The sequence below is a fragment of the Rattus norvegicus genome, chromosome 1, assembly GCF_036323735.1.
Source record: "Rattus norvegicus strain BN/NHsdMcwi chromosome 1, GRCr8, whole genome shotgun sequence".
NCBI classification, from domain to species: domain Eukaryota; kingdom Metazoa; phylum Chordata; class Mammalia; order Rodentia; family Muridae; genus Rattus; species Rattus norvegicus.
The window spans coordinates 78,518,594-78,544,394 of NC_086019.1; the positions used below are offsets into that span (position 1 = coordinate 78,518,594).

The 25,801-nt window shown below is 42.0% G+C and overlaps 1 protein-coding gene across 2 annotated transcripts in view; it reads left to right on the forward strand.

Annotated features, from left to right (window-relative positions):
• The window catches only part of Gp6 (glycoprotein VI), a 63,475-nt gene extending 46,694 nt beyond the window's left edge, over nucleotides 1–16,781 (forward strand). Inside the window, exons 16-18 of one of the 2 annotated variants that reach the window (XM_039097279.2) lie at nucleotides 128–178; nucleotides 12,865–12,915; nucleotides 15,097–16,778. In XM_039097279.2, the coding sequence (XP_038953207.1) occupies nucleotides 128–178; nucleotides 12,865–12,915; nucleotides 15,097–15,269 (275 nt within the window). In that variant the 3' untranslated portion in view covers nucleotides 15,270–16,778. Of the gene's footprint in view, nucleotides 1–127; nucleotides 179–12,864; nucleotides 12,916–15,096 lie in introns of both variants that reach the window. The other variant, NM_001427838.1, reaches the window with a different exon arrangement.
• Nucleotides 16,782–25,801: the final 9,020 nt, after the last annotated feature.

A 25,801-nucleotide genomic window follows, 5' to 3' on the forward strand; every position in this document is an offset into this window, starting at 1 on the left:
ATGCCAGATGAAGGAGCTTTAGAGAATGCAGGTGTCTCAGAATAGGTCTGGAGAGTGGGGGCACTTGCACTTGGGATGAACTGTCATTATTCTATTTCCTTATAACATTCTTGTTTGAAACTCTTAGAAGCCTCCAGGAGACCTTCCATGTTACTCACAAACAAAATATCTACAACTGGTGAGTAAGTAGACATTTAAGTCTCAATATAAAAGGGGCACATGGACCTGTGGAAGCTCAATGAACCAGCTAAGGTTAATGCTAGGGCTCTGAGGCAGGAGTGGGTAGGTGGGGGAGCACCCTCATAGAGGCAGGGGTAGGGGGTAGGGGGTAGGGAGATTGTGAAGGGGAAACTGGGAAGGGGGATAACATTTGAAATGTAAATAAATAAAATAACCAAAAAAAGGGGGCATGAGGATGGGTTTCTCTTTCCTACCATCAAAGCCTATCTATAGTCATTTTTCATTGAGTCATAATTTCATGTAGCCTTTGCTGACCTCAAACCCATTATATAGCATAGGATGACTCTGAACTTCTGTTTCTCTTGTTTGCACCTCTTGTGTACTGGAATTTCAGGTATTTGCCATCACACTCAGGTTATGTTGTGCTGGGGATCAAACTCAGGGCTTGAGGCATCCTAGTAAAAGCACTTTACCAACTGAATTATCTTTCCGGTACCCATTTATATTATTTTTTATGGCCAGTTCCCACTGTGTAACCCTGGCTGACTTCAACTTGCTATGTAGGCCAATTGTCCCCAGAATCAGAAATATTCACTGAACTCTGCTTTCTAATTGCTGGGATTAAAGATGGGCATTAGCACTCCTGGCCCCTTCTTTTTTTTCCTCCATCTTTATTGAAATGGGTATTTCTTATTTACATTTTAGTTGTTATTCCCTTTCCCAGTTTCCAGGTCAACATCCCCCTAATCCCTCCACCTCCCCTTCTCTATGGGTGTTCCCCTCCCCATCCTCCCCCCATTACCGCTCTCCCCCTAACAATCAGATTCACTGGGGGTTCAGGCTTGACAGGACCAAGGGCTTCCCCTTCCACTGGTGCTCTTACTAGGCTATTCATTGCTACTTATGCAGTTGTAGCCCAGGGTCTGTCCACGTATAGTCTTTGGGTAGTGGCTTAGTCCCTGGAAGCTCTGATTGGTTGGCATTTTGTTCATATGGGGGTAACAAGCCACTTCAAGCTCTTTCAGCCCATTCTTTGAATCCTTCAACGGAGGTCCTGTTCTCAATTCAGTGATTTGCTGCTGGCATTCGCCTCTGTATTTGCCATATTCTGGCTGTGTCTCTCAGGAGGGATCTACATCCAGTTCCTGTCAGCCTGCACCACTTTGCTTCATCTATCTTATCTAATTGGGTGGCTGTATATGTATGGGCCACATGTGGGGCAGGCTCTGAATGGGCGTTCCTTCAGCCTTTGTTCTAAACTTTGCCTCCCTATTCCCTCTCAAGGGTATTCTTGTTCCCCTTTTAAAGAAGGAGTGAAGCATTCACATTTTGGTCATCCTTCTTGAGTTTCATGTGTTCTGTGCATTTAGGGTAATTCAAGCATTTGGGCTAATAGCCACTTATCAATGAGTGCATACCATGTGTGTTTTTCTGTGATTGGGTTACCTCACTCAGGATGATATTTTCCAGTTCCCTCCATTTGCCTATGAATTTCATAAAGTCATTGTTTTTGATAGCTGAGTAATATTCCATTGGGTAGATGTACCACATTTTCTGTATCCATTCCTCTGTTGAAGGGCATCTGGCTTCTTTTCACTGTCTGGCTATTATAAATAAGGCTGCTATGAACATAGTGGAGCATGTGTCTTTGTTATATGTTGGGGCATCTTTTGGGTATATGCCCAAGAGAGGTATAGCTGGATCCTCAGGCAGTTCAATGTCCAATTTTCTGAGGTACCTCCAGACTGATTTCCAGAAAGGTTGTACCAGTTTGCAATCCCACCAACAATGGAGGAGTGTTTCTCTTTTTCCACATCCTTGACAGCATTTGCTGTCACCTGAGTTTTTGGTCTTAGCCATTCTCACTGGTGTGAGGTGAAATCTCAGGGTTGTTTTGATTTGCATTTCCCTTATGACTAAAGATGTTGAACATTTATTTAGGTGTTTCTCAGCCATTCGGCATTCCTCAGCTGTGAATTCTTTGTTTAACTCTGAACCCCATTTTTTTTATTAACTTGAGTATTTCTTATTTACATTTTGAGTGTTATTCCCTTTATGAGGGGAACACTCATAAGGAAGGGGAGGGGGGAGGGATTAGGGGGACGTTTGCCCGGAAACCGGGAAAGGGAATGACATTCAAAAAGTAAATAAGAAATACTCAAGTTAATAAAAAAATAAATAAATTTTAGCACTACAAAAAAAATAAGGGCATTTTTGCCTTATTGTTCTTGAAGACCAGCTTTAGCCCGCGATGGTCTGATAGGATGCATGGTATTAGTTTTACACTTGTGTATCTGTTGAGGCCTGTTTTATGAGCGATTATGTGATCAGTATTGGAGAAAGTACCATGCAGTTGTGAGAAGAAGGTATATCCTTTTGTTTTAGGATAGAATATATCTGTTAAATCCATTTGGTTCATGACTTCATCTGTCTATGTCTCTGTTTAATTTCTGTTTCCATGATTTGTTTATTGATGAGAGTGGGGTGCTGAAATCTCCTACTATTATTGTGTGAGGTGCAAAGTGTGCTTTGAGCTTTAGTAAGGTTATTTTTATGTATGTAGGTGCCTTTGTATTTGGAGCATAGATCTTTAGGACTGAGAGTACAATTTGGTGGATTTTTCCTTTGATGAACATGAAGTGTCCTTCCTTATTTTTTTTTTGATGACTTGTGGTTGAAAATCATTTTCATTCCACATTAGAATGGCTACTGCAGCTTGCTTCTTCAGATCATTTGCTTGGAAAGTTGTTTTCCACCCTTTTACTCTGAGGTAGTATCTGTCTTTGTCTCTGAGGTGTTTTCCCTGTAGGCAGCAAAATGGTGGGTCCTCATTGTATATCCAGTTTGTTAATGTGTGTCTTTTTCTTGGAGAATTGAGTCCATTGATTTTGAGAGGTATTAAGGAATAGTGACTGTTGCTTCCTGTTTTATTTGTGTTTGGATGTGAGATTATGTTTGTGTGCTTGTCCTCTCTTTGTTTTATTGCAAAATGATTAGTTTCTTGCTTTTTCTAGGGTGTAGCTTGCCTCTTTTTGTTGGACTTTGCCATTTATTATCCTTTGTAGTGCTGGATTTGTAGAAAGATATTGTGTAAATTTGGTTTTGTCATGGAATATCTTGGTTTCTCCATCTATGTTAATTGAGAGTTTTGCAGGATACAGCAACCTGGGCTGGCATTTGTGTTCTCTTAGGGTCTGTATGACATCTGTCCAGGATCTCTTGGCTTTCATAATCTCTGGTGAGAAGTCTGGTATAATTCTGATCGGTCTGCCTTCCCATGTTACTTGACCTTTTTCCCTTATTGCTTTTAGTATTCTTTCTTTGTTTTGTGCATTTGGTGTTTTGACTATTATGTGACAGGAGGAGGTTCTTTTCTGGTCCAATCTATTTGGAGTTCTGTAGGCTTCTTGTATGTTTATGGGCATCTCTTTCTTTAGGTAAGAGAAGTTTTCTTCTATGATTTTATTGAAGATATTTACTGATCCTTTGAGTTGGGAGTCTTCACTCTCTTCTATACCTATTATCCTTAGGTTTGATCTTCTCATTGTGTCCTGGATTTCCTGTATGTTTTGGGCCAGTAGCTTTTTCTGTTTTACATCATCTTTAACAGTTGTGGTGATGATTTCTATGGAATCTTCTGCTCCTGAGATTCTCTCTTCTATCTCTTGCATTCTGTTGGTGTTGCTTTTATCTATGGCTCCTTGTCTCTTCCTTTGGTTTTCTATATCCAGGGTTGTCTCCCTTTGTGCTTTCTTTTTTTTTTTTTATTATTAACTTGAGTATTTCTTATATACATTTCGAGTGTTATTCCCTTTCCCAGTTTCCGGGCAAACATCCCCCTCCCCCCTCCCCTTTCTTATCGTTGTTCCCCTCCCCACCCTCCCCCCATTGTCCCCCTCCCCCCAGCAGTCTAGTTCACTGGGAGTTCAGTCTTAGCAGGACCCAGGGCTTCCCCTTCCACTGGTGCTCTTACTAGGATATTCATTGCTACCTATGAGGTCAGAGTCCAGGGTCAGTCCATGTATAGTCTTTAGGTAGTGGCTTAGTCCCTGGAAGCTCTGGTTGCTTGGCATTGTTGTACATATGGGGTCTCGAGCCCCTTCAAGCTCTTCCAGTTCTTTCTCTGATTCCTTCAACGGGGGTCCTATTCTCAGTTCAGTGGTTTGCTGCTGGCATTCGCCTCTGTATTTGCTGTATTCTGGCTGTGTCTCTCAGGAGCGATCTACATCCGGCTCCTGTCGGTCTGCACTTCTTTGCTTCATCCATCTTGTCTAATTGGATGGCTGTATATGCATGAGCCACATGTGGGGCAGACTCTGAATGGGTGTTCCTTCAGTCTCTGTTTTAATCTTTGCCTCTCTCTTCCCTGCCAAGGGTATTCTTGTTCCCCTTTTAAAGAAGGAGTGAACCATTCACATTTTGATCATCCATCTTGAGTTTCATTTGTCCTAGGCATCTAGGGTAATTCAAGCATTTGGGCTAATAGCCACTTATCAATGAGTGCATACCATGTATGTCTTTCTGTGATTGGGTTAGCTCAGTCAGGATGATATTTTCCAGTTCCAAACATTTGCCTACGAATTTCATAAAGTCGTTGTTTTTGATAGCTGAGTAATATTCCATTGTGTAGATGTACCACATTTTCTGTATCCATTCCTCTGTTGAAGGGCATCTGGGTTCTTTCCAGCTTCTGGCTATTATAAATAAGGCTGCAATGAACATAGTGGAGCACGTGTCTTTTTTATATGTTGGGGCATCTTTTGGGTATATGCCCAAGAGAGGTATAGCTGGATCCTCAGGCAGTTCAATGTCCAATTTTCTGAGGATCCTCCAGACTGATTTCCAGAATGGTTGTACCAGTTTGCAATCCCACCAACAATGGAGGAGTGTTCCTCTTTCTCCACATCCTCGCCAGCATCTGTTGTCCCCTGAGTTTTTGATCTTAGCCATTCTCACTGGTGTGAGGTGAAATCTCAGGGTTGTTTTGATTTGCATTTCCCTTATGACTAAAGATGTTGAACATTTCTTTAGGTGTTTCTCCGCCATTCGGCATTCCTCAGCTGTGAATTCTTTGTTTAGCTCTGAGCCCCATTTTTTAATAGGGTTATTTGTTTCTCTGTGGTCTAACTTCTTGAGTTCTTTGTATATTTTGGATATAAGGCCTCTATCTGTTGTAGGATTGGTAAAGATCTTTTCCCAATCTGTTGGTTGCCGTTTTGTCCTAACCACAGTGTCCTTTGCCTTACAGAAGCTTTGCAGTTTTATGAGATCCCATTTGTCAATTCTTGATCTTAGAGCGTAAGCCATTGGTGTTTTGTTCAGGAAATTTTTTCCAGTGCCCATGTGTTCCAGATGCTTCCCTAGTTTTTCTTCTATTAGTTTGAGTGTGTCTGGTTTGATGTGGAGGTCCTTGATCCACTTGGACTGAAGCTTTGTACAGGGTGATAAGCATGGATCGATCTGCATTCTTCTACATGTTGACCTCCAGTTGAACCAGCACCATTTGCTGAAAATGCTATCTTTTTTCCATTGGATGGTTTTGGCTCCTTTGTCAAAAATCAAGTGACCATATGTGTGTGGGTTCATTTCCGGGTCTTCAATTCTATTCCATTGGTCTATCTGTCTGTCTCTGTACCAATACCATGCAGTTTTTATCACTATTGCTCTGTAATACTGCTTGAGTTCAGGGATAGTGATTCCCCCTGAAGTCCTTTCATTGTTGAGGATAGCTTTAGCTATCCTGGGTTTTTTGTTATTCCAGATGAATTTGCAAATTGTTCTGTCTAACTCTTTGAAGAATTGGATTGGTATTTTGATGGGGATTGCATTGAATCTGTAGATTGCTTTTGGTAAAATGGCCATTTTTACTATATTAATCCTGCCAATCCATGAGCATGGGAGATCTTTCCATCTTCTGAGGTCTTCTTCAATTTCCTTCTTCAGTGTCTTGAAGTTCTTATTGTACAGATCTTTTACTTGCTTTGTTAAAGTCACTCCGAGGTACTTTATATTATTTGGGTCTATTATGAAGGGTGTCGTTTCCCTAATTTCTTTCTCGGCTTGTTTCTCTTTTGTATAGAGGAAGGCAACTGATTTATTTGAGTTAATTTTATACCCAGCCACTTTGCTGAAGTTGTTTATCAGCTTTAGTAGTTCTCTGGTGGAACTTTTGGGATCACTTAAATATACTATCATATCATCTGCAAATAGTGATATTTTGACTTCTTCTTTTCCGATTTGTATCCCCTTGACATCCTTTTGTTGTCTGATTGCTCTGGCTAGAACTTCAAGAACTATATTGAATAAGTAGGGAGAGAGTGGGCAGCCTTGTCTAGTCCCTGATTTTAGTGGGATTGCTTCAAGTTTCTCTCCATTTAGTTTAATGTTAGCGACTGGTTTGCTGTATATGGCTTTTACTATGTTTAGGTAAGGGCCTTGAATTCCTATTCTTTCCAGGACTTTTATCATGAAGGGGTGTTAAATTTTGTCAAATGCTTTCTCAGCATCTAATGAAATGAACATGTGGTTTTGTTCTTTCAGTTTGTTTATATAATGGATCACATTGATGGTTTTCCATATATTAAACCATCCCTGCATGCCTGGGATGAAGCCTACTTGATCATGGTGGATGATTGTTTTGATGTGCTCTTGGATTCGGTTTGCCAGAATTTTGTTGAGTATTTTTGCGTCGATATTCATAAGGGAAATTAGTCTGAAGTTCTCTTTCTTTGTTGTGTCTTTGTGTGGTTTAGGTATAAGAGTAATTGTGGCTTCGTAGAATGTATTCGGTAGTGATCCATCTGTTTCAATTTTGTGGAATAGTTTGGATAATATTGGTATGAGGTCTTCTATGAAGGTCTGATAGAATTCTGCACTAAACCCGTCTGGACCTGGGCTCTTTTTGGTTGGGAGACCTTTAATGACTGCTTCTATTTCCTTAGGAGTTATGGGGTTGTTTAACTGGTTTATCTGTTCCTGATTTAACTTCGGTACCTGGTATCTGTCTAGGAAATTGTCCATTTCCTGAAGATTTTCAAGTTTTGTTGAATATAGGTTTTTGTAGTAAGATCTGATGATTTTTTGAATTTCCTCTGAATCTGTTGTTATGTCTCCCTTTTCATTTCTGATTTTGTTAATTTGGACGCACTCTCTGTGTCCTCTCGTTAGTCTGGCTAAGGGTTTATCTATCTTGTTGATTTTCTCAAAGAACCAACTTTTGGTTCTGTTGATTCTTTCTATGGTCCTTTTTGTTTCTACTTGGTTGATTTCAGCTCTGAGTTTGATTATTTCCTGCCTTCTACTCCTCCTGGGTGTATTTGCTTCTTTTTGTTCTAGAACTTTTAGGTGTGCTGTCAAGCTGCTGACATATGCTCTTTCCTGTTTCTTTCTGCAGGCACTCAGCGCTATGAGTTTTCCTCTTAGCACAGCTTTCATTGTGTCCCATAAGTTTGGGTATGTTGTACCTTCATTTTCATTAAATTCTAAAAAGTTTTTAATTTCTTTCTTTATTTCTTCCTTGACCAGGTTATCATTGAGTAGAGCATTGTTCAATTTCCAAGTATATGTGGACATTCTTCCTTGATTGTTATTGAAGACCAGTTTTAGGCCGTGGTGGTCCGATAGCACGCATGGGATTATTTCTATCTTTCTGTACCTGTTGAGGCCCGTTTTTTGACCAATTATATGGTCAATTTTGGAGAAAGTACCATGAGGAGCTGAGAAGAAGGTATATCCTTTTGCTTTAGGATAGAATGTTCTATAAATATCCGTTAGGTCCATTTGGCTCATGACTTCTCTTAGTCTGTCTACATCTCTGTTTAATTTCTGTTTCCCTGATCTGTCCATTGATGAGAGTGGGGTGTTGAAATCTCCCACTATTATTGTGTGAGGTGCAATGTGTGTTTTGAGCTTTAGTAAGGTTTCTTTTACATATGTAGGTGCCCTTGTATTTGGGGCATAGATATTTAGGATTGAGAGTTCATCTTGGTGGATTTTTCCTTTGATGAATATGTAGTGTCCTTCCTTATCTTTTTTGATGACTTTTAGTTGAAAATTGATTTTATTTGATATTAGAATGGCTACTCCAGCTTGCTTCTTCTGACCATTTGCTTGGAAAGTTGTTTTCCAGCCTTTCACTCTGAGGTAGTGTCTGTCTTTGTCTCTGAGGTGTGTTTCCTGTAGGCAGCAGAATGCAGGGTCCTCGTTGCGTATCCAGTTTGTTAATCTATTTCTTTTTATTGGGGAGTTGAGGCCATTGATGTTGAGAGATATTAAGGAATAGTGGTTATTGCTTCCCTTTATATTCATATTTGGATATGAGGTTATGTTTGTGTGCTTTCATTCTCTTTGTTTTGTTGCCAAGACGATTAGTTTCTTGCTTCTTCTAGGGTATAGCTTGCCTCCTTATGTTGGGCTTTACCATTTATTATCCTTTGTAGTGCTGGATTTGTAGAAAGATATTGTGTAAATTTGGTTTTGTCATGGAATATCTTGGTTTCTCCATCTATGTTAATTGAGAGTTTTGCAGGATACAGTAACCTGGGCTGGCATTTGTGTTCTCTTAGGGTCTGTATGACATCAGTCCAGGATTTTCTGGCCTTCATAGTTTCTGGCGAGAAGTCTGGTGTGATTCTGATAGTCTGCCTTTATATGTTACTTGACCTTTTTTCCTTACTGCTTTTAATATTCTTTCTTTATTTTGTGCGTTTGGTGTTTTGACTAGTATGTGACGGGAGGTGTTTCTTTTCTGGTCCAATCTATTTGGAGTTCTGTAGGCATCTTGTATGCCTATGGGTATCTCTTTTTTTAGGTTAGGGAAGTTTTCTTCTATGATTTTGTTGAAGATATTTACTGGTCCTTTGAGCTGGGAGTCTTCACTCTCTTCTATACCTATTATCCTTAGGTTTGATCTTCTCATTGAGTCCTGGATTTCCTGTATGTTTTGGACCAGTAGCTTTTTCCGCTTTACATTATCTCTGACAGTTGAGTCAATGATTTCTATGGAATCTTCTGCTCCTGAGATTCTCTCTTCCATCTCTTGAATTCTGTTGGTGAGGCTTGTATCTACAGCTCCTTGTCTCTTCTTTTGGTTTTCTATATCCAGGGTTGTTTCCATGTGTTCTTTCTTGATTGCTTCTATTTCCATTTTTAATTCTTTCAACTGTTTGATTGTGTTTTCCTGGAATTCTTTCAGGGATTTTTGCGATTCCTCTCTGTAGGCTTCTACTTGTTTATTAATGTTTTCCTGTGTTTCCCTAAGTGTGTTCATGTCTTTCTTGAAGTCCTCCAGCATCATGATCAAATATGATTTTGAAACTAGATCTTGCTTTTCTGGTGTGTTTGGATATTCCATGTTTGTTTTGGTGGGAGAATTGGGCTCCGATGATGGCATGTAGTCTTGGTTTCTGTTGCTTGGGTTCCTGCGCTTGCCTCTCGCCATCAGATTATCTCTAGTGTTACTTTGTTCTGCTATTTCTGACAGTGGCTAGACTGTCCTATAAGCCTGTGTGTCAGGAGTGCTGTAGACCTGTTTTCCTCTCTTTCAGTCAGTTATGGGGACAGAGTGTTCTGCTTTTGGGCGTGTAGTTTTTCCTCTCTACAGGTCTTCAGCTGTTCCTGTGGGCCTGTGTCTTGAGTTCACCAGGCAGCTTTCTTGCAGCAGACAAGTTGGTCTTACCTGTGGTCCCGAGGCTCAAGTTTGCTCGCGGGGTGCTGCCCAAGGGCTCTCTGCGGCGGCAGCAACCAGGAAGACCTGTGCCGCCCCTTCCGGGAGCTTCAGTGCACCAGGGTTCCAGATGGCCTTTGGTGTTTTCCTCTGGCGTCCGAGATGTATGTACAGAGAGCAGTCTCTTCTGGTTTCCCAGGCTTGTCTGCCTCTCTGAAGGTTCAGCTCTCCCTCCCACGGGATTTGGGTGCAGAGAACTGTTTATCCGGTCTGTTTCCCTCAGGTTCTGGCGGTGTCTCAGGCAGGGGTCCTGCCACTCCTGGGCCCTCCCCCACGGGAGCCCAGAGGCCTTATACAGTTTCCTCTTGGGCCAGGGATGTGGGCAGGGGTGAGCATTGTTGGTGGTCTCTTCCACTCTGCAGCCTCAGGAGTGCCCACCTGATCAGGCGGTGAGGTGTCTTTCCCACAGGGTCTGGGAGCAGAGAGCTGCTGCGGGCCCGGGATCCTCGGGCGTGGGACCTCCGGCAAACACAGAACGTGCCCGGTCCTAGATGAACTCTGCCTCTGTGTGTCCCGATATCACCGGGCAGCTCTCTTGCAGCAGACAAGTTGGTCTTACCTGTGGTCCCGAGGCTCAAGTTTGCTCGCGGGGTGCTGCCCAAGGGCTCTCTGCGGCGGCAGCAACCAGGAAGACCTGTGCCGCCCCTTCCGGGAGCTTCAGTGCACCAGGGTTCCAGATGGCCTTGGTGTTTTCCTCTGGCGTCCGAGATGTATGTAGAGAGAGCAGTCTCTTCTGGTTTCCCAGGTTTGTCTGCCTCTCTGAAGGTTCAGCTCTCCCTCCCACGGGATTTGGGTGCAGAGAACTGTTTATCCGGTCTGTCCCTTTGTGCTTTCTTTATTGCTTCTATTTCCATATTTAATTCCTTCACCTTTTGATTGTGTTTTCCTGGAATTCTTTCAGGGATTTTTGTGATTCCTCTCTATAGTCTTCTACTTGTTTATTTCTGTTTTCCTGCATTTTTCTAAGGGAGTTCTTTATGTCTTTCTCGAAGTCCTCCATTATCATGATCAAATGTGATTTTAGATCTAGATCTTGCTTTTCTGGTGTGTTTGGATATTCGGTGTTTGCTTTGGTGGGAGAATTGGGCTCTGATGATGCCATGTAGTCTTGGTTTCTGTTGCTTGGGTTCCTGCCTTGCTTCTTGCCATCATGCTGTCTCTTGTGTTACCTTGTTCTGCTATTTCTGACAGTGGCTAGACTGTCTTATAGGTCGGTGTGTCAGGAGTGCTTTAGACCTGTTTTCCTGTTTTCTTTAAGCCAGTTATGGGAACAGAGTGTTCTGCTTTCAGGCATGTAGTCATTCCTGTCTACTTGTCTTCAGGTGTTCTGGTGGCGTGTATTCTGAGTCCACCACGCAGGTCACTTGGAGCAGAAAATTTGTTTTTACCTCTGTTCTCGTGCCTGAAGTCGCTCCTCAGATACGGGTTTCAACTCTCTATGAGGGCAGCAACCTGAAGGGCCTGCCCCGCCTTCGCTTGGGACCCTGTGCATAGGGGCCCAGAGAGCACTAGGTGTTTTCCTCTAGAGTCAGAAATGTGGGCAGAGTGTAGTCTCCTCTGGCTTCCCAGGCGTGTCTGCCCCTCTGAAGGTCTATCTCTCTCTCCCACTGGATTTGTGTGCTTTTTGACCATGTCTCTTCAGATCTGGGCCGTGTCTGGACAGCAGGGGCCCTGCAGCTTGAGTGTCCCTATCTTCCTGTTCAGAGGCCCTATACAGTTTCCTCTTGTGCTGGGGATGCGGGCAAGGGTGGGCAGTACTTGTGGTCTCTCCCGTCCTACAGTCTCAGGAATGCCCACCTGTCTGTGTGAAGAGCTCTCTCTCCCACAGTGTTTGGGAGCAGGGAGCTGTGGGTTGGGATCAGCGAGGTTTGGTCCCCAGCTAGAAAAAGGAAGTGCCCAGTCCCAGAGGAATCTTGCCTTTGTGTGTCCTGAGTCCACCAGGCAAGTTACTTGGAGCAGAAAAGTTGGTCTTACCTCTTGTCTTGGGCCTCAGAGCCGGGCTTCAGCTCTTTGTGAGGGCAGCAACCAGAAGGGCCTGTCCTGCCTTTGCTTGGGACCCTGTGCACAGGGGGCCCAGATAGAGCTAGGTGTTTTCCTCTAGAGTCAGAAACATGGGCAGAGAGTAGTCTCCTCTGGCTTCCCACACGTGTCTGCCCCTGTGAAGGTCTAGCTTTCCCTCCCACTGGATTTGGGTTCAGGGAGCAGTTTGACCATGTCCCTTCAGATCCAGGTGCAGTCTGGACAGCAGGGGACCTGTAGCTTGAGTGCCCCTATCTTCCTGTTCCTAGAGGCCCTATACAGTTTCCTCTTGGGCCAGGGATGTGGGCAGGGGTGGGCAGTACTGGAGATCTCTTCTGCCCTGTAGTCTCAGCAGTGCCCACCTGTCTGGGCGGTGAGTCACTCTCCCACGGGGCTTGGGAGCAGTCTCCTGGCCCCTTCTATGTTTTGTATACATAGCCAAAATGTGATTTTATATTTATTTTTTTATTTAAAATTTTTACATACAATATATTTTGAGCATATTGTTTCCTCTTCACAATTCCTTCCAGATCAACCACACGTTTTGATTAAAATATGTCCTATGAATGTCAAGTGTGGATTTTTTACTTGTTGCATGCTGTTAGTGCTTATAAATATCAAATTTTTGGAGTATTTCATATTTTGGACTACAAGATTAGCAATACTAAATATGCGTTATTATTTGTAAGTCAACCCATTGTATGGTAGTACCAATTCCACTGGACAGATGGGAAAATTGACTCACAGATGTTGAGGTACTTTTCAGAGATTTCCTTATATAAGTCTATACTGGGCTGTCAAATCTGGACAGCCTAACTCTATGGATTGTGTTCTTAAATGTCATGGACTTCTGCTTCACAAGCATGTGAGCACATGTGCTTGTCTCCAGCAGGGGAGATGTTTCCATTTGTTTATACTTGTCCCTTATTTTTTATTCTCAGAAAAGCCTATGAATATCACTGTCTCTCCAGAGGGGCCAAGCCCTCCATTTGGTAAGTTGTCTTGTCCATATCCACTTTGTTTGCATCACATCTCTTCATGCAGAATATTTTCCTTGTGCATGGAATCTGTAGATCTATAATTTTGGAGCCTGGTTCTTGAAACATTAAGGGGAGTAGAATATTAATATATGAAGGTTCAGAATTTGTCAAGAAAATTTAATGAGAAGGTTGAAAATTTCCAAATAGTCAAATAAGGACATTCCTCATATCCCTCACTCTCTTACAGATATCTTCTTTTATAAGTCAGTAATATAGTAAGGTATTGATTGTATCTGAGGAGAGATTGTATTAGGATTCAGGAAGAGATCTATGAGAGCATCATTGTATAGAGAATTAGACTTAATTCTGTTTTGATCCTTGTTTGTGATGGTAGGGATGATAATTTTTTCTATTTACTTTATTTTATTTATTTACATTTCAAATGTTGTCCCTCTTCCCAGTCTTCCTTCAGAAATCTCCCTACCCTATCCCCCCTTCCCTTTGCTTCTGAGAGGTGCTACCCCACCCAACCACCACCACTCCTGTCTAACCCCTCTAGCATTCCCCTTCTCTGGGTCATCAAGCCTCCACAGGAGCAAGTGCCTCCCCTCCAATTGATGCTAGATAAGGAACTCAGTCCTATGCTACATCTGTAGTGGGAGCCCTGGACAGGCCCATGTTCTACTCTTTGCTTAGTGGTTTAGTCCCTGGGAGCTCTGAGGAATCTGGTGAATTGATATTGTTAGTCTTCCTATGGGGTTTAGACTGAGACGCTCTGTATCTGTGCACAGCCTGCACTTGATAGCTGCACTATGCCCTAGGCCTTGTGGCTACGAAATTAGTTCTAAAGGGGATAGCATTCCAGTCTACTCTCAGCTCTGTCCTATGTGTGTATACCTATAGAGATGTGGACACAGTGAAGGAATGAAGAACACCTGTGTCATGTTTTTGAAAATGAATGGATCTGGATAAATAGTAACTGAAGCTAATCTACATTTTTATAAGTTTAAAAGAATTTTTGTTTTTAAACTTAGTTTTATCTTGGTGTTACTATTGTTCTGTTTTTAATTGTTTTTTTCAGATTTTGTGCATATGAGTGTTTGTCTGCATGTGTGTATGTGCACGATATAAATGCCTGGTGCCGAAGGAGGTCAGAAGAGGTCTTCAAAACTTCTGGGATAGGGAAACTGAAAAACATAACATTTGAAGTGTAAATACATAAAATATCGAATAAAAACATCCATCTTTTTTTCTTTATTGTTTATTTTTTATTTACATTTCAAATGTTATCCCCTTTCCTGGTTTTCCAGACATAAGCCCCCTATCCCATCCCTCTCCCCTTCTTCTGTGAGGGTGTTCCCCTCCCCATCCACCCCCTCTTACCACCCCGTGAAATTCCCTTACATTGGGGGTTCCAGTCTTGGCAGGACCAAGGGCTTCTCCTTCCACTGGTGCCCAACAAGGCCATCCTCTGCTAAATATGGAGCTTGAGCCATGGATCAGTCCATGTATAGTCTTTGGGTGGTGGTTTAGTCCCTGGAAGCTCTGGTTGGTTGGCATTGTTGTTCTTATGGGGTTGCAAGCCCCTTCAGCTCTTTCAATCCTTTCTCTAATTCCTCCAACTGGAATCTTGTTCTCACTTCAATAGTCTGATGCTAGCATTCACCTCTGTATTTGACATGCTCTGGCTGTGTCTCTCAGGAGAAATCTATATCCAGTTCCCGTCAGCACGCACTTCTTAGTTTCATTATCTAGTTTTGGTGACTGTATATATATGGGCCACATGTGGGGCAGGCTCTGAATGGTCATTCCTTCAGTCTCTGCTCTAAACTTTGCCTCCATATCCCCTCCTATGGATATTTTTGTTCCCCTTTTTAAGTAGAAGTGAGGCACCCACACTTTGGTTGTCCTTTTTGAGCTTCATGTGTCTGTGGATTGTATCTTGGGTAATTCGAGCTTTTGCGCTAATATCCACTTATCAGTGAGTGCATACCATGTGTGTTTTTCTGTAATTGGTTACCTCACACAGGATGACATTCTCTAGTTCCATCCATTTGCCTACAAATTTCATGAAGTCATTGTTTTTGATAGCTGAGTAGTACTACCTTGAATGGAATCTCAAATTATGAATATGGAGTGGGGCACGGAGATGATCCTTGTAACATCTGTTGCTAACTTTCTTCTTTCCTTTAGGTTTTGCTCATCAGCACTATGCCAAGGGGAATCTGGTCCGGATATGCCTTGGTGTCATGATTATAATGTTCTTGGTGGGGTTTCTGGCAGAGGATTGGCACAGTCGGAAGAAACGCCTACAACACAGGATCAGAGCTATGCAAAGGCCACTGCCACCTCTCCCACTGGCCTAGAAATAACATGGCTTTCAGCATAGGGATTGACCAGATGCTCATAACCATGGGCATCACCATTAGAGCCACAGGCATAGACAGTTTATATAAAAAATGAGTGTGGAGAATAAATATGAGGCAGAGCAAACAAGGTAGGATGGAGGGTCATGAGCTTTATTGATCAATCAAGCAGTTGAGCCAATTTCTACTTTGCCCAAAGAACTCCACATGGGATGGAAAAGTCTAAGGGAAGTTTCTTCTGATATCTTGCACATTAGATATCTTAATAGATCTGTGTAATGGCCTTTCTTCAACCTTCTCTTACATGGATTCAATAATAATTTACAAAATGCCTGTTTTTCCACAGCTGACCTGCTCCATATTTGTGCCAATCACTTGTTCTCTAATAGTCTGTATACTCTGATAGTCCATAGCTTTAGCCTTTACCCTAACCTCATCTTAAGCCATAGTCATGTCTACTTTTTAGAAGGGAAAAGTGCCATCCAGAAAATTGGGTAGGGTGTTATTTTTTATTATTATATAATTATTCATATGATCAGCCAGTCTTTTTCTTTTGTTTATAGTAGATATATTTTGAAACTCAAAATGGATGCCTAAAACTATAGAAAGTACCAAATCCTGTAGCCATTGTGATTTTCCTACATATATTCTTGCATTTGAGTCCATTAAAATAAGAAGTATCTGACTAGAATATCCGTGACAGTTGATCCAAACAAGATGGCTATTACATCTTCACAAATAGGCAGGCAATGTATACATATCCACAATGGTGATTTATTTTCGGAAATGTAATAGTGTGGGATTGTGTAAAACTTTTATTTCTACATATTTTCCACTTAATATTTTCAACCTAAGGTTGAATACATGTGAGGGAAACCATATGAAACAAAACCACACAGGAGGGGACACTCTTGAAAACCGTATCTGTGACTTCCCTGTATTAGAAAGAGTCTTAACTTTATCTGAAAGGCCAGCATACTAAAATTCAGATAGGTTGGTAATAATTATTTCTGGAAGATGAGGATTGTGAAGGGAATGATGGAAGTACTATTAAAGAGTTCAGGACAATATATTTTTTAGTGTGATGAAGATATTTTTGAACTAGAAAGAGGTAATGGTTGTCCAATATTGTTAGTGTGCTAGGAGCCATTGACGAGTTCACTTAAAACAACTAGTAAGGCAGCTGAGAAAAGTAGTTAGTGCTATACTAGCACTTGGGAGGAAAGGTAAGAGGATATTGAGTTCAAGGCTGGCTTTGTACTACATATGATTCCCCATCTCAAAAACAAATGCAATCTTGTGATAACAATGTATTGTGTATTTAAAGGACAGAATAATTTTGAATGTTTTCAACAGAAAAAGATATATTATATAATGTACATATGTATACCCCATAAAATGTACAATTTTAGTTTTTGTGTGTTAAATATTGATTTTAGCAGAGGGTAATTTATGTTTTATGAATCATATCCCCAAAAATATTAAAAGAAAAACCTGTCTTTTTGGTATCCATCATTTCTACATGGGTTGTCTCTTCTAGGAAACTGTGTAGAATTATCTAGAAAATGCATGCTTTTTGCTGTCATCCTGCCTTCCAGCCAGGGGTTGGTCCCTTCCTGCAAACTGAAGTTTCTATTTTGCTGGTGTTTTATGTCTCAGAGAAGTCTCTGAAACAATGGAAAGGGTAGCTGTTGCCTTTTGTATGGACACATGTGGTCATGTGCACATCTATACCCACACCCACACAGAAACACTGCTATTGAGACTTTTTTGGGCTTATGTATTTTTTTGTAGTGCTTTTGTTGGAATTTAAGACTTCCCATATGTTAGGCACATGCTCTCCCACTGATCTAGATGTTTCTGTCCTGGAATTGTTAAAGTAGATAAACCTACACTTTAAAAAATAAGATAAATTGATAAGAATGTATACTTTTTGTCCCAGTTTAATTTTACTCTTTAATTAATTTTTCTTAATTTTCTTGGATATTTTATGTATTTTTACATTTCAAATGTTATCCCCTTTCTACCCTTTCCCATTCCCTTTTCCCTCCTCCTGCTTCTATGACGATGCTCCCACTCCCACCCACCCACTCTAACCAAAACACCCTGGCATTGCCCTACATTGGAGAAATGAGCCTTCATAGGACCAAGGGCTTTTTCCTCCTATTGATGCTGGACAATACATTCTCTGCTACATATGTGGCTGGAGTCATCGGTCCCTCCATGTGTACTCACTGGTTTGTGGTTTAGTCCCTAGGAGCTTTGGTGGAGTCTGGTTGAATGATATTGTTGTTCTTCCTATGGGGTTTCAAACCCCTACAGGTCCTTCAGTCTCTTCTCTAACTCCTCCATTGGGGTCACCTTGTTCAGTCCAATGGTTAGATGAAACTATCCTCATCTGTATCCGTAGGGTTCTGGCAAAACCTCTCAGGAGACACCCATATCTGGCGCCTGTCCACAAGCACTTCTTGGCATCAGCAATAGTGACTGGGTTTGGTAGCTGCACAAGGGATGGATCCCCAGGTGGGGCAGCCTCTGGATGATCTTTACTTCAGTCCCTGCTCCACTCTGTGTCTCCATATTTCCTCATATGAAAATTTTTGTTCCCCCTTCTAAGAAGGACTGAAGCATCCATACTTTGGTCTTCCTTCTTGAGCTTCATGTAGTCTGTGGATTGTATCATGGGTATTCTGAGCTTTTGGGCTAATATCCACCTATCAGTGAGTGCATATCATATGTGTTCTTTTGTGAATAGGTTACCTCACTCAGGTTGATATTTTCTAGTTCCATCCATTTGCCTACGAATTTCATGAACTCAATGTTTTCAATAGCTGAGTAGTACCACATTTTCTGTATCCATTCCTCTGTTGAAGGATATCTGGGTCCTTTCCAGCTTCTGGCTATTATAAATAAGACTGCTACGATCATAGTGGAGCATGTGCTCTTGTTATATGCTGCAGCATCTTTTTGGTGTATTCCCAGGAGTGGTATAGCTGGGTCTTCAGGTAGTACTATGTTCAATTTTCTGAGAACCTCCAGACTGATTTCCAGAGAGGTTGTACAAACTTGCAATCCCACTAACAATGGAGCAGTGTTCCTATTTCTCCTTGTTCTCACCAGTATCTATTGTCACTTCAGGTTTTGATCTTAGTCATTCTGAGTGGTGTAAGGTGGAATCTCAGGGTCGTTTTGATTTGCATTTTCCTGATGACTAAGGATGTTGAACATTTATTTATTTATTTAGTTTCTTCTCAGCCATTTGGTATTCCTCAGTTGTTTATCTTTGTACCCTATGTTTTAATATGGTTATTTGATTCTCTGGAGTCTAACTCCATAAGTTTTTGTATATTAGTTATTAGCCCTCCATTGGATGCAGGATTGGTAAAGACCTTTCTCCAATCTGTTGGTTGCTGTTTTGTCCTATTGACAGTGTCCTTTGCCTTACAGAAGCTTTGTAATTTTTTTTGGCAGAATGCTTACTATTGTGGTGTATATTCTGCTACTAAGGAGAATTAAGGACAGAAAATTTATTAAAAATAAACTTCTGAAAGTGTTGTTCAAAAAAAAAGATTTGTTTTTAAATCCAGTGTGTATGTGGGTATGTGTACATTAGGGCGTTGCCTACAGAGGCCAGATGAGGGCATTAGATACTCAGTGCTAGAGTTACAGGAAGTTGTAATTACCTGATGTGAATGTTGAGAACTGAGTTTGGGTTCTCTGGAAGAGCATTATGTGCTCTTAGCTGCTCAGCCATCTCTCTAGACAATGACAGAAAAATCTTTTCCTCAAGGAAAAGGACATGTTAATGGAGAGGAGTTCTTACATAGCACACCTACTTGCACTTAATACATACATGCATGCATGCATACATACATACATGTCAATTTCAAAATAAATGTTATAACAAATTATTACAAATCTTTCAAAATAATAAAAACCTAAGTAATCTTGAATGGAAATATTAATATTACAGGTAGTTTGAGACTAATGGTCAAGAAACCAAAACACAGCACAATAATCCAGCCATTCAGTCTTCCCCTAACCCCATCTCCAAAAATAAAAGAACCAGCAAAGAATGTCAAGAGTAGTGGCCTCTGATGTTTTCAGGGGGGCAGTCGAGATATGTTGATGCCTAAGATTTTTCTAGTTACCCAAATATTACATCTGATGGATACACCAACATTCAGGGGTAAGTAAGGGGAAATGGGGATCCACTTCTGCTGCTACTTCTTGTTTTAAATTTTTTGAATATAATGCATATTTATTTCATGATTGGGAAATCTAAGAAGGATTAGCTATTTTTTTCCAGCTTTATTAACTTGAGTATTTCTTATTTACATTTCGATTGTTATTCCACTTCCCGGTTTCCAGGCCAACATTCCCCCCAACTCCTCCCCCTCCACTTCTCTATGGGTGTTGCCCTCCCCATCATCCCCCCATTACCACCCTCCCACAACAATCATGTTCACTGGGGGTTCAGTCTTGGCAGGACCAAGGGCTTCCCCTTTCACTGGTGCTCTTACTGGGCTATTCATTGCTACTTATGAGGTTGGAGCCCAGGGTCAATCCATGTATAGTCTTTGGATAGTGGCTTAGTCCTGGAAGCTGTGGTTGGTTGGCATTGTTGTTCATATGGGGTCTCAAGCCCCTTCAAGCTCTTTCAGTCCTTTCTAAGACTCCTTCAACAGGGGTCCTGTTCTTAGTTCAGTGGTTTGCTGCTGGTATTCGCCTCTGTATTTGCTGTATTCTAGCTGTGTCTCTCATTAGAGATCTACATCCCATTCTTGTCAGCCTGCACCACTATGCTTCATCCATCTTATCTAATTGGGTGGCTGTATATGCATGGGCCACATGTGGGGCAGGCTCTGAATGGGTGTTCTTTCTGCGCCTGTTCTAAACTTTGCCTTCATATTCCCTCCCAAGGGTATTCTTGTTCCTCTTTTAAAGAAGGAGTGAAACGTTTGGTCATCCTTTTTGAGTTTCATGTGTTCTGTGCATCTAGGTTAATTCAAGCATTTGGGCTAATATCGACTTTTTTTTTTATTTTTTTTTTTATTTTTTATTTTTATTATTAACTTGAGTATTTCTTATATACATTTCAAGTGTTATTCCCTTTCCCGGTTTCCGGACAAACATCACCCTCCCCCCTCCCCTTCCTTATGGGTGTTCCCCTCCCAAACCTCCCCCCATTGCCACCCTCCCCGCCTAGTCTAGTTCACTGGGGGTTCAGTCTTAGCAGGACCCAGGGCTTCCCCTTCCACTGGTGCTCTTACTAGGATATTCATTGCTACCTATGGGGACAGAGTCCAGGGTCAGTCCATGTATAGTCTTTAGGTAGTGGCTTAGTCCCTGGAAGCTCTGGTTGCTTGACATTGTTGTACTTTTGGAGTCTCGAGCACCTTCAAGCTCTTCCAGTTCTTTCTCTGATTCCTTCAACGGGGGACCTATTCTCAGTTCAGTGGTTTGCTGCTGGCATTCGCCTCTGTATTTGCTGTATTCTGGCTGTGTCTCTCAGGAGCGATCTACATCCGGCTCCTGTCGGTCTGCACTTCTTTGCTTCATCCATCTTGTCTAATTGGGTGGCTGTATATGTATGGGCCACCTGTGGGGCAGGCTCTGAATGGGTGTTCCTTCAGTCTCTGTTTTAATCTTTGCCTCTCCCTTCCCTGCCAATGGTATTCTTTTTCCTCATTTAAAGAAGGAGTGAAGCATTCACATTTTGATCATCCGTCTTGAGTTTCCTTTGTTCTAGGGATCTAGGGTAATTCAAGCATTTGGGCTAATAGCCACTTATCAATGAGTGCATACCATGTATGTCTTTCTGTGAGTGGGTTAGCTCACTCAGGATGATATTTTCCAGTTCCAACCATTTGCCTACGAATTTCATAAAGTCGTTGTTTTTGATAGCTGAGTAATATTCCATTGTGTAGATGTACCACATTTTCTGTATCCATTCCTCTGTTGAAGGGCATCTGGGTTCTTTCCAGTTTCTGGCTATTATAAATAAGGCTGCGATGAACAAAGTGGAGCACGTGTCTCTTTTATATGTTGAGGCATCTTTTGGGTATATGCCCAAGAGAGGTATGGCTGGATCCTCAGGCAGTTCAATGTCCAATTTTCTGAGGAACCTCCAGACTGATTTCCAGAATGGTTTTACCAGTCTGCAATCCCACTAACAATGGAGGAGTGTTCCTCTTTCTCCACATCCTCGCCAGCATCTGCTGTCACCTGAGTTTTTGATCTTAGCCATTCTCACTGGTGTGAGGTGAAATCTCAGGGTTGTTTTGATTTGCATTTCCCTTATGACTAAAGATGTTGAACATTTCTTTAGGTGTTTCTCAGCCATTCGGCATTCCTCAGCTGTGAATTGTTTGTTTAGCTCTGAACCACATTTTTTAATAGGGTTATTTGTTTCCCTGCGGTCTAACTTCTTGAGTTCTTTGTATATTTTGGATATAAGGCCTCTATCTGTTGTAGGATTGGTAAAGATCTTTTCCCAATCTGTTGGTTGCCGTTTTGTCCTAACCACAGTGTCCTTTGCCTTACAGAAGCTTTGCAGTTTTATGAGATCCCATTTGTCGATTCTTGATCTTAGAGTGTAAGCCATTGGTGTTTTGTTCAGGAAATTTTTTCCAGTGCCCATGTGTTCCAGATGCTTCCCTAGTTTTTCTTCTATTAGTTTGAGTGTGTCTGGTTTGATGTGGAGGTCCTTGATCCACTTGGACTTAAGCTTTGTACAGGGTGATAAGCATGGATCGATCTGCATTCTTCTACATGTTGCCCTCCAGTTGAACCAGCACCATTTGCTGAAAATGCTATCTTTTTTCCATTGGATGGTTTTGGCTCCTTTGTCAAAAATCAAGTGACCATAGGTGTGTGGGTTCATTTCTGGGTCTTCAATTCTATTCCATTGGTCTATCTGTCTGTCTCTGTACCAATACCATGCAGTTTTTATCACTATTGCTCTGTAATACTGCTTGAGTTCAGGGATAGTGATTCCCCCTGAAGTCCTCTTATTGTTGAGGATAGCTTTAGCTATCCTGGGTTTTTTGTTATTCCAGATGAATTTGCAAATTGTTCTGTCTAACTCTTTGAAGAATTGGATTGGTATTTTGATGGGGATTGCATTGAATCTGTAGATTGCTTTTGGTAAAATGGCCATTTTTACTATGTTAATCCTGCCAATCCATGAGCATGGGAGATTTTTCCATCTTCTGAGGTCTTCTTCAATTTCTTTCCTCAGTGTCTTGAAGTTCTTATTGTACAGATCTTTTACTTGCTTGGTTAAAGTCACACCGAGGTACTTTATATTATTTGGGTCTATTATGAAGGGTGTCGTTTCCCTAATTTCTTTCTCGGCTTGTTTCTCTTTTGTATAGAGGAAGGCAACTGATTTATTTGAGTTAATTTTATACCCAGCCACTTTGCTGAAGTTGTTTATCAGCTTTAGTAGTTCTCTGGTGGAACTTTTGGGATCACTTAAATATACTATCATGTCGTCTGCAAATAGTGATATTTTGACCTCTTCTTTTCCGATCTGTATCCCCTTGATCTCCTTTTGTTGTCTGATTGCTCTGGCTAGAACTTCAAGAACTATATTGAATAAGTAGGGAGAGAGTGGGCAGCCTTGTCTAGTCCCTGATTTTAGTGGGATTGCTTCAAGTTTCTCTCCATTTAGTTTAATGTTAGCAACTGGTTTGCTGTATATGGCTTTTACTATGTTTAGGTATGGGCCTTGAATACCTATACTTTCCCGGACTTTTATCATGAAGGGGTGTTGAATTTTGTCAAATGCTTTCTCAGCATCTAATGAAATGATCATGTGGTTCTGTTCTTTCAGTTTGTTTATATGATGGATCACGTTGATGGTTTTCCTTATATTAAACCATCCCTGCATGCCTGGGATGAAGCCTACTTGATCATGGTGGATGATTGTTTTGATGTGCTCTTGAATTCGGTTTGCCAGAATTTTATTGAGTATTTTTGCGTCGATATTCATAAGGGAAATTGGTCTGAAGTTCTCTTTCTTTGTTGGGTCTTTGTGTGGTTTAGGTATAAGAGTAATTGTGGCTTCATAGAAGGAATTCGGTAGGGCTCCATCTGTTTCAATTTTGTGGAATAGTTTGGATAATATTGGTATAAGGTCTTCTATGAAGGTTTGATAGAATTCTGCACTAAACCCGTCTGGACCTGGGCTCTTTTTGGTTGGGAGACCTTTAATGACTGCTTCTATTTCCTTAGGAGTTATGGGGTTGTTTAACTGGTTTATCTGTTCCTGATTTAACTTCGATACCTGGTATCTGTCTAGGAAATTGTCCATTTCCTGAAGATTTTCAAGTTTTGATGAATATAGGTTTTTATAGTAAGATCTGATGATTTTTTGAATTTCCTCTGAATCTGGACTTTTTTTTTTATTGAGTATTTCTTTTTTTTTTCATTTGTTGTTTTCAGTTTTTTTTAAAAATTTATTTAATACTTAATAATAATTCTTTGGTTTTCCGGGCAAACATTCCCCTCCCCACTCCCCTTCCTTACGGGTGTTCCCCTCCCAACCCTCCCCCCATTGCCACCCTCCCCTAAACAGTCTAGTTCACTGGGGGTTCAGTCTTAGCAGGACCCAGGGCTTCCCCTTCCACTGGTGCTCTTACTAGGATATTCATTGCTACCTATGAGGTCAGAGTCCAGGGTCAGTCCATGTATAGTCTTTAGGTAGTGGCTTAGTCCCTGGAAGCTCTGGTTGCTTGGCATTGTTGTACATATGGGGTCTTGAGCCCCTTCAAGCTCTTCCAGTTCTTTCTCTGATTCCTTCAATGGGGGTCCTATTCTCAGTTCAGTGGTTTGCTGCTGGCATTTGCCTCTGTATTTGCTGTATTCTGGCTGTGTCTCTCAGGAGCGATCTACATCCGGCTCCTGTCGGTCTGCACTTCTTTGCTTCATCCATCTTGTCTAATTGGGTGGCTGTATATGTATGGGACACATGTGGGGCAGGCTCTGAATGGGAGTTCCTTCAGTCTCTGTTTTAATCTTTGCCTCTCTCTTCCCTGCCAAGGGTATTCTTGTTCCCCTTTTAGAGAAGGAGTGAAGCATTCACATTTTGATCATTCGTCTTGAGTTTCATTTGTTCTAGGCATCTAGGGTAATTCAAGCATTTGGGCTAATAGCCACTTATCAGTGAGTGCGTACCATGTATGTCTTTCTGTGATTGGGTTAGCTCAGTCAGGATGATATTTTCCAGTTCCAACCATTTGCCTACGAATTTCATAAAGTCGTTGTTTTTGATAGCTGAGTAATATTCCATTGTGTAGATGTACCACATTTTCTGTATCCATTCCTCTGTTGAAGGGCATCTGGGTTCTTTCCAGTTTCTGGCTATTATAAATAAGGCTGCGATGAACAAAGTGGAGCACGTGTCTCTTTTATATGTTGAGGCATCTTTTGGGTATATGCCCAAGAGAGGTATGGCTGGATCCTCAGGCAGTTCAATGTCCAATTTTCTGAGGAACCTCCAGACTGATTTCCAGAATGGTTTTACCAGTCTGCAATCCCACCAACAATGGAGGAGTGTTCCTCTTTCTCCACTTCTCGCCAGCATCTGCTGTCACCTGAGTTTTTGATCTTAGCCATTCTCACTGGTGTGAGGTGAAATCTCAGGGTTGTTTTGATTTGCATTTCCCTTATGACTAAAGATGTTGAACATTTCTTTAGGTGTTTCTCAGCCATTCGGCATTCCTCAGCTGTGAATTGTTTGTTTAGCTCTGAACCACATTTTTTAATAGGGTTATTTGTCGAGACACCACCGGAACCTGAAGGAAACAGACCGGATAAACAGTTCTCTGCACCCAAATCCCGTGGGAGGGAGAGCTAAACATTCAGAGAGGCAGACAAGCCTGGGAAACCAGAAGAGACTGCTCTCTGCACACACATCTCGGACGCCAGAGGAAAAAGCCAAAGACCATCTGGAACCCTGGTGCACTGAAGCTCCTGGAAGGGGCGGCACAGGTCTTCCTGGTTGCTGCCGCTGCAGAGAGCTCGTGGGCAGCACCCCACGAGCGAACTTGAGCCTCGGGACCACAGGTAAGACCAACTTTTCTGCTGCAAGAAAGCTGCCTGGTGAGCTTGGGACACGCGGAAGCAGAATTCGTCTAGGACCGGGCACGTTTTGTGTTTACCCGAAGTCCCACACCCGCGGATCCCGGCCCGCAGCAGCTCTCTGCTCCCAGACCCTGTGAGAGAGAGACCCAACCGCCTGGTCAGGTGGGCACTCCTGAGGCTGCAGAGCGGAAGAGACCACCAACACTGCTCACCCCTGCCCACATCCCTGGCCCAAGAGGAAACTGTATAAGGCCTCTGGGCTCCCGTGGGGGAGGGCCCAGGAGTGGCAGGACCCCTGCCTGAGACACCGCCAGAACCTGAGGGAAACAGACCGGATAATCAGTTCTCTGCACCCAAATCCCGTGGGAGGGAGAGCTGAACCTTCAGAGAGGCAGACAAGCCTGGGAAACCAGAAGAGACTGCTCTCTGTACATACATCT